The sequence below is a fragment of the Poromitra crassiceps genome, assembly GCF_964638095.1.
Source record: "Poromitra crassiceps genome assembly, chromosome: 17".
In the NCBI taxonomy this organism is placed as follows: Eukaryota; Metazoa; Chordata; class Actinopteri; order Beryciformes; family Melamphaidae; genus Poromitra; species Poromitra crassiceps.
In genome coordinates, this window is record NC_139635.1 from 2415012 (window position 1) to 2424212 (window position 9201).

The 9201-nt window shown below is 44.0% G+C and overlaps 1 protein-coding gene across 1 annotated transcript in view; it reads left to right on the top strand.

Moving 5' to 3' along the window:
* Positions 1 to 3104: 3104 nt before the first annotated feature.
* Positions 3105 to 9201, top strand: part of LOC310792002 (potassium voltage-gated channel subfamily B member 2-like) — a gene marked incomplete at both ends in the record, with an annotated part of 44448 nt that continues 38351 nt past the window's right edge. Inside the window, 2 exons of the mRNA XM_083653684.1 lie at positions 3105 to 3218; positions 6456 to 6761. Of these exons, the coding sequence (XP_083509810.1) occupies positions 3105 to 3218; positions 6456 to 6761 (420 nt within the window). The remainder of the gene's footprint in view (positions 3219 to 6455; positions 6762 to 9201) is intronic.

Below are 9201 nucleotides of genomic sequence, written 5' to 3' on the forward strand. Positions count from 1 at the left end.
GGTTGTTAGCCCATGGCGCGGCTCGATGTCTGGGCTGCAGGTTGCTGGATGTCCCCTTCACAGCAAAGAGCTAGGAGCTGACTGGACGTCTATGGGACCATGTGTAGAGCCAGCAGTGTGGGTGTGTGTGTGCGTGTGTGTGCTGTCAGGAGGCTATGGGAGCAGCAGGGCTGACTGGACGCTGTGCTGAGAGCTGCTTGGAGTTCCACACAGGTAACAAGCCTTTAACCTGGTTGCTTTTACTTTCCAGGGTTATTATAGTTCACTAAAACTGAAGTAAAACTAGGTGTGTGGGAAAATTTAATTAACTGAAATAAAAAGAAAACTAGTCTAGTCTCTCTAGTTGTCTGCAAAACTGTTTATAGTTTTCCGATATGTGTGAGACCATGTGCAAAATAAATCAGCATGGTCTTTTGGGTGAAGTTCTCCTTAGGCAACTAAACTGAACTCATTAGATGTTTGTATTTGTATGTATGTATCTCTATATCTGCAAATATGACTATTGTAGCTTTTTCAAACTGAGGTGGCGACAGACAGGCAGGTAAATGTGGCCTACGGCCTCTTAATCTCTTGACAGTGATGTAGGATTTAATGCTCTTACTTCAGGCTGCTTCATTGGTCAAGATTCATCCTGTCTGTGTGTTTGGTCCTGAAGTGTCTTGACAGTCTGAGAGTCAGCTAGCCAACTGTCATGCAAAGGAAAGTCTGTTTACATAGTTAATACACAACACTTAATCAGAATCAATGCAGAAAGCCAAGCCAAACAAAGTATGTTGTAGAAATGTTTTGTGTAACATAAGTCTACAGTAATTGTTGTTTTTGAGGATGGCTGACTTAAACCTATGACACACCAATCAAACATTATCCAACAAGATGCTGGATAGTGTTTGATTGATGAGGGCTAAACTTTAGCTAAAGGATTGAACATGTTGAATCTGACCAAACATCTCCAAACAAGGACAGAGAGCCATGGCACATACACATACGTATGTGTATGGTGTATGTGTGTGTGTGTGTGTGTGTGTGTGTGTGTGTGTGTGTGTGTGTGTGTGTGTGTGTGTGTGAGTGTGTGTGTGTGTGTGTGTGTGTACACCAAACAAACATCAGTAGTGTTTGTCTGTGTTTGTAGAATGTTTGATTGGAGTTCCACAGGCTTTAGGCTCACTTCTTCCCTATGAGTGAGGCAGCCTCTTGGGTCGTGACGTAGTGTGTTGACGTAGTGTGTTGTCCTGGGTGTCCCAGGAGCAGAGAGACTACAGGCTATAATTAACTGAGGTAGGCTGCAGCCAGGGGACAGGATGCCTAATACCACTACTGGGATTATTATACAACTAGATCAAGGCCTAATGGCAACATAAGCCTTATAGCTCAACAAGACAAATGGCTTCTCCAAAAAAATCACTTCATTCATAGTGGCACTGTTGGGCTTAGTGCAGTTTAGATTATTCATTTTGTGAAAGTGAATCAAAATGAGTGAGTGACAGACTGATCAGTTTTACAATTTGTAATTTAACAATAGTTTTAACTATTGTTAAATTACAATTATTTTAATCTTTGTGCAATGTTGTTGATTGAATATACTGAAGTTATATTTTTCCTGGATTTTGACGAGGCACTGGATAGAGACTGTAGAGGTAGGGCTACCTGATATGGACAATGTATCACATATCCATTATTTTTGCTACATAATGAAATTGGGGTATGGCTTTGTAATATAAATACTCTCATTTTTCATTCTGATTTGCTCTGAAACCCTCTCAGTAGTCCTGTGTTGGGCCAGCCTGCTCTTCTAGCATTACTACATATTACATTGTCACCCGTTTGGGGGGGGGGACTGGGGGGAATAGCATGATCCTCCCACATGCTACCCATTCAGATTAATACTTTCTGACTGAGCCCCATTAAGAAGCGGAAATCTGTTGCAGTGTCACACTAATGTTCAGTTCCATGACTATAGACGGTTTCAATTCGACAACATACAGTAAACATTCTACTGCATCTACTTCATTGCCCCCAGCTTAAGTCCTGTTGCAGTGTTTGCTGGTACAATAACTGACTACAACTAACTAAGCTAAGTTTCAAACGGTTCCCTAGCAACACAATTCTGTGAAAATTGTGAATTTACTCCCAAAGTCTGTTTTAGGAGATTTTGTTTTGATACCTGAAATAGTGACATTTCTAACTTTTCTAACCTTGGGAGTTCAATCTTCAACCAATAGACCCGTTTCACAGCAGCCATTTTGTGTCTCAAAGCAGGGTAAACACTGGTGTAACCAATATCAGTAATGAGGGCCCTGGCACTGGAACACTTAAATGGAATGGAAGGTGGAAGCCATCATTAATCTTATTGGTTACACCTGTGTTTACCCTGTGTTGAGACACACAATGGCTGCTGTGAAAATGTTTGATATTATTGTTTTCTGTTTCTTTCATGTATTGCGCATGAAAAGTATATGCATTATATATGTACATGTATGTTGTGCCAGCATGAAAAGTATATGCAGTATATATGTACATGTATGTTGTGCCAGCATAAAGTATATGCAGTATATATATGTACATGTATGTTGTGCCAGCATGAAAAGTATATGCAGTATACTGTATATGTACATGTATGTTGTGCCAGCATAAAGTATATGCAGTATATATGTACATGTATGTTGTGCCAGCATAAAGTATATGCAGTATATATGTACATGTATGTTGTGCCAGCATAAAGTATATGCAGTATATATGTACATGTATGTTGTGCCAGCATAAAGTATATGCAGTATATATGTACATGTATGTTGTGCCAGCATTTTGCCTGACCTGATATGTGGTAATAAAACAGTGTGTAAATTCTAAGCATGTTGAAATGTAACACAGTGTTCAAACTTGTCTGATGTGTGATGCCCTGTTTGCCGCTACAGCCATGGAGCGAAGCAACTGGAGAGCGGTGTGAGCAGAGGACCTTCCCTGGCTGTGGTGTGGAGACAGACCTGCCCCAACCCCCACACCCACCCCCCCCCCCCCACACACACACACACACACACACACACACACACGACACCACCTCTGCAGGCTGAGGCAACCCCACCCAGGAAACTCTCACACAGAGCAGTATGGCAGACAGGGTGACCTTCAGCTACCCCAAAACCAACCCGCGGCCCGCGGCGCCTCCCGTGCTCCCCCCCGAGCCCATCGACATCATCCGTATAAAGGCCCGGTCCAGACGGGTGAGGCTAGTGCTCGGCAATACAGCAGAAATATGGTCTTAGATGTTGGATATGGTGATATGAGAACAAATTTGAGAAATTTTGCACACTCAGGTGTGTGACAATCAGTGGGACTTTACCTTTACCTTTTTTAGATGTTGGGTATGGGAATATGGTGACATGAGACTACTGTAGATCGGTCTTATAGCTGTTGGATATGGTAATATGGTGACATGAGACTAGATATGGTCTTAGATGTTGGATATCATCCCTTACAGAAAAACCACATGAGGTTCACGTGTCCACATGTGGAAAACATGTGAAACCCATGTGTCAAACCATGTGGTTTTGGATAACGTGGAAAACATGTTATCACATGTTATAACATGTGATAACATGTTTTGCCACATGTTGTTTAGCAACATGTTTTCCACATGTGGAGCATATGTGGAAAACAACATTTACATGGATTTCACATGTAATCACATAGGTTTCACATGTAATCACATGGGAATTTACATGGGTTTCACACATTTCAAGTCAAGTCAAGTTTATTTGTATAGCCCTAATTCACAAGCATGTCAAAGAGGGCTTCACAGAAAATATGTCTAGCTAATTCTAGCTGACACAACAGTAGCAAATTACAGAATAATGATAACACATTGAACAATTGATAGAAAAATATAGAAAATATAGGAATATAGGAGAGAGCGGAGGAGAGAGCAGGAGAAGGGAGGGAGAGCAGGGGGAATGTGAGAGAGTGATGAGGTGGGGAGGGAATGGGAAATGTTGGGGAGTATAGGAGGTGGGGAAGGAGCAGGGAAAGGGGGAAAGAGGAGAGAGCAGGAGAGGGGAGGGGGGAGGGAGAGCAGGGGGATGTGGGGGAGGAGACAACAGGGAGAGGGAGGAGGTGGGGAGAGAATGGGAAATGTGGGGGAGGAGAGAACGGAGAAGGAGAGGTGGGGAAAGGAGCAGGGGAAGGGGGAAAGAAAGAGAATGGGTGCCATGCTTTAAAATAGAATGGATGCCAACGGGGGTTCGGGAATGGGAGGAGGTGGGGAGGGATAGCAGGGGGAGTATGAGAGACTATATGGAGAGAACAGGGAAAGGAGGGCTAGCTGACACAACAGTAACAAATTACAGTAGTAATAATAACACACCGAACAATCATATGATAGAGAAATATATACACACATTTTACAAACGGACATATCATGTTGATTTCTTTGCAACCAAACTATGCTTAACTTAATTTGCTGCAAGCCTTTAGTAGTGAAGCCCTTTGCCAAATAAACACATATTCGCATATAGAGCTTATGGGTGCCACGCTTTAGGGTAGAATGGGTGCCATGCTTTCGAATAGTGGCGGAATAGTGGGAGGGGATAGAACGGGTGCCATGCTTTGGAGTAGAATGGGTGCCATGATTTAGAATAGTGGGGGAATAGTGGGGGAGGAGAGGACATGAAGGGGAGGAGGTGGGGAGGGTCCAGGGGAGGGAGAGCAGGGGGAATGTGAGAGAGGAGAGAGCAGGAAGTGGCAGGGTAAGGGGAAAGTTGGGGAGGAGGGGAAGGAGCAGGGGTGGGGAGAAAGAGGAGAGAGCAGGAGAAGGGAGGGGGGAGAGCGGTGGGATGTGGGGGAGGAGAGAGCATAGAAAGAGAGGAGGTGGGGAGGGAATGGGGAATGTGGGAGAGGAGAGAACGGGAAGAGGGAAGTGGGGAAGGAGCAGGGGAAGGGGGAAAGAGAAAGAGAGGGGGGGAGAAGATCAGACAATCTGACTACTCTAGACATTAACCAGAACTAACTAGGACACAGGGAATCTAGCTAATCTACAGCGCTAGTCTGGCCTGTCCTATTCTGCTCTAGTCTGATTTTAGCCTGAACACTATAACAGGTCTACAGCCTATAGTTAGGCTGTAGCTAATCTATCACCTAACCTAAGCTATTCGAACCGGCAGCCCTCGACCAGTGATGGAGAGCAGCGATGCCCCCCACCCCGGCCCCGGCCCCCATACACATGAGGCTATTTCAAGGCGATTTCACATGTGAAAATGTTCCAAAACCACACGCTTCCCATGGGCAAAGCACATGTTTCACATGTGATCACGTTTTCACATTTCAAATGTGATATTGCACATGCGAAGTTCATGTGGTTTTTCTGTAAGCGATATTATGGTGATATGAGACTAGATATTGTCTTACGGTAGATGTTGAATATGGTGATATGAGACAATATGGTCTTAGATGTTGGATATGGTAATATGTTGATATGAGACTAGATATCATCTTACATCTTGTTTACACAGGACACCTGACGTAAGCAGAACTGAAGCTTGAGGCAGGCTCACGCTGAGCCGTTCACACAAGAAGCCTTATCTTTTCCTCTCAGCGCCTACTCGGTGCCTTGAACCCACCCACGACTCCCATTGACTTCATGCCTGGCTTGACGCGTCACGCTTGGAATAGGCGTGAATCCTGAATGATCGCTTGAGCAAGGCATGAGCGTGGCTTCGGCGTGGCACGCACGTGGGTGGTGTGAACGGCTTCGCCTGTTAACAGAAAATGAAACTTGTGGGTTCAGTGTAGGTAGAGCTTAGGTTGAGCGTTGCTTCGGCATTCTGTGTGAATGGGGGCTTAGATGTTAGATATGGTAATATGGTGATATGAGACTAGATATGGTCTTAGATGTTGGATATCGTATTATAGTGAGACTAGATAGTCTTACGGTAGATGTTGGATATGGTGATATGGTGATATGAGACTATATGGTCTTAGATCTTGGATATGGTAATATGGTGATATGAGACTAGATATGGTCTTAGATGTTGGATATGGTAATGAGCGGTGATCTAGTCATGATGGGGTATATTGAGCAGCACATTTGTAATATTTTGAGGCTTGGTTAGAGCTGAGAGGGAGAAAGAGCAATCAGCTCTGAATGAAATGCAGGAACGGCAACCAGGTGTTATGGAATGGGGTCAGATTGTCCTTAATGGTTGAAGTGAGGTTCTCTAGGTTTGAGTGGCCCATTAGTGGATTGATAGTTTTGTTCTGTCTTTCCAATTAAATAGAATTGTTTTCTTGGGTATGGTTAGTGCGATTAAAATTAAAGTTTGGAGATGTTTTGGGATGTCAAGTGAAGAATAAAATGGAAAATAATCTTAAAAACTAACATGAAAAAGAATAGTGATAAGATCGTGGATCGTGATCCTGCCTGAAAAAAACTGACATGATATTTTTGCCACATGGTCCACCCCTAGGTGAGGCTGAATGTGGGCGGCCTGATCCACGAGGTGCTGTGGAGAACCCTGGACCGGCTGCCCAGAACCCGTCTGGGGAGGCTGCGAGACTGCAACACCCATGAGTCCCTGCTGGAGTTGTGTGACGACTACAGCCTGGCCGACAGTGAGTTCTTCTTCGACCGCCACCCAGGAGCCTTCAGCTCCATCCTCAACTTCTACCGCACGGGCAAGCTGCACATGATGGAGGAGATGTGTGCCCTGTCCTTCGGCCAGGAGCTGGACTACTGGGGCATCGATGAGATCTACCTGGAGTCCTGCTGCCAGGTAGGGTGCCTATAGCTAGCACCATACATGCATCTACTGTAGATCAGAGGTTTTCAAAGTGGGAGGCGGGCCTCCACACGGGGGGCACCAAACAGTTTCAGGGGAGGCTCAGTGAATGGAAGTGACACAATATGAAATTAGTTATCAAAAGATCACATAGATCCCCAGAGACAGTGTCAAATAAATAATTTGTTTATTGTACATGCCTTCAGACAGACATTCTATGTATTTGGTGTAGTCTGAAGTATGTCAAACAGCCATATCAGGCTATTGGCTCAACCCAGGAATTGACTCAACTAAGGGGGGCTTTGACTGAGGTGAGGATCATAGTCTCAAACTTTGAAAACCTAGATCAGGTCTGATCTAGACTGAAGTAGCATCACATTGATCAATATCGTATCCCATCGATGCTAAGTGAAAATAATCATCATCTTGGGTTAGGGTTAGCACCTTGTAAATACAAGGTGCTTACACCAAATCCAAGGTGGTGATGGCTCATGTTCATAATTGAAAGGTCATCAAGGACTCTTTAAATTATCTAATAAAAAAAACTTGCAGAAAAAAATCAAATCAATTTATAAAACAACAATTGATTCCTATTCCAGAATCTTTCAATTGAAGATATTTTACAAAATTATCCCTACCAAAAAACAGATTTAATATTGAACAATCATCAATATGCAGATTTTGTAATGAGCAAGAGGAAGACCAGTTGCATTTGTTTTTTATTGTCCATATGTGGCAAGCTTGTGGACCAAAATCCAGAAGTGGCTAAGGCCGCTTGGGATTTGTTTTGAATTTACACCCATAAACATTGTGTTGGGCGTTCTGCATGAGAACTTCCTCCAAGTGGTAAGCACAATTACTCTATTGCGAAGTTGTTGTTTTTTTGGTTTTAAAGCTCGAAACCAAACAGATTTGAATTTAAGTTTCTTTAAAAATGTAGTGCAGAGGCCAATTTCTTTTGGAGAGGATTGTGGCTGCAGGTGGTTGCAGGTTGCAACGCGACACAAAAGCCGTTTTCCCACATGTGTACCGGAAAATTACCTGTAAGTCAATATCGGACATTTCCCTTCACACCTCTCCTCTCGCATATGGGAATCTAGCAGCGAAATTGCCTGTATGTTGGTGGGCGGGGCGGCACTGCAGAGCGGGTGGGGAGTGACGTGTCGGCAAAACTCCGAATGGTGAAATAAGTTTGCTTGTTTATCTGTTCACCTGCGTCGCGTTGAAGCACTTTTTACAGACTGGCTTCGTTTGATGTGTCCGGGCTTGCCTTCGCTGTCGGCAACGTAAGCAAAATACTTCCACATTTCGCTTCGTGCATTTGCTTCGTGCATTTGCTTCGTCTGTGTCCCTGTCGGGCTTCTGACTGAAGGAGGAGGACGGACTGTGGCCAGAGAGCGAGCAGGCAGCAGAGGGGAGAGGGGAAAATCAGCACGCCCACACATGAAGCTGACATACTGCTCTTATCACAAGATCATTTCGCCAGTTTGCTTTAATGTGCGCGAATGATTAGATTATGCCCGCTGGAACATTAAGCAACGTGTGTACACCTCGCCCATGAGAGTGTCGCGGGAAATGACTGGACCCGTTCTACACTTGAGTCCGCTATCGCGCATACCGCTCTTCTGACTGGCTCGAAACTGGTAAAATCTCCGCGATGACGGGGTCGCGCTTATACCGGAAAACAACTTTCCCACATGCAGGCATTAGACCAGGTCATTTAGCGGTACAAAGCGCATGTGGGAAAACGGCTAAAGTGGGAGAGGGTCTCCTCCAGTGAGGAGTGGGACAATACTAATTAATGTTGAAGGGATCCTACAAAGATAAACTGTAGTTCTATTTGCTTTTTTGTATAGTTACTTTATTTCTAGTTTATGTCTTTTTGTTTGTTTGTGTGAGGATGTATTGTGCTGTCACTGTTAAGTGTGTAAAAAAAGTCAACTAAGGGGGGTTTTGTCTGAGGGGAGGCTCACAATCTCAGACTTTGAAAACCCCTGATCTAGATCAAAGTAGCGTCAGATTGATCAATATCGTCATATAGGTGCAAAGTGATAATCATCATCTTTAACTCATTGAGTGCCAGCCACTTTTGGAGAACGGATGCTCCCAGTGCCAGAGTTTTCAGAGCGTTTTCAGTGATTTCTCGAGGCCCACAGAATATTGTGTGATATTACTATGTAAACACCGAACACGCACAAGAACGAGCTGGCTCTATTGTATCATCAGCAAAAAAAAGTTTATTGATACCATTTTCCGTTCTTTAGTTATGAGCCGGAGAAGATAGGTTGTTTTCAGCGTTTTCAGGCTTTTCAAATTATTAGCTGAGATAATCCGCCTTTTGTGAAATGCAGCATTTCAAGCACATTCACTGAGTCTGAAGATAATATTTTCTGATGTAGTGACGTAGTTGTTGTGTGATGCCCTGCGTGCACCA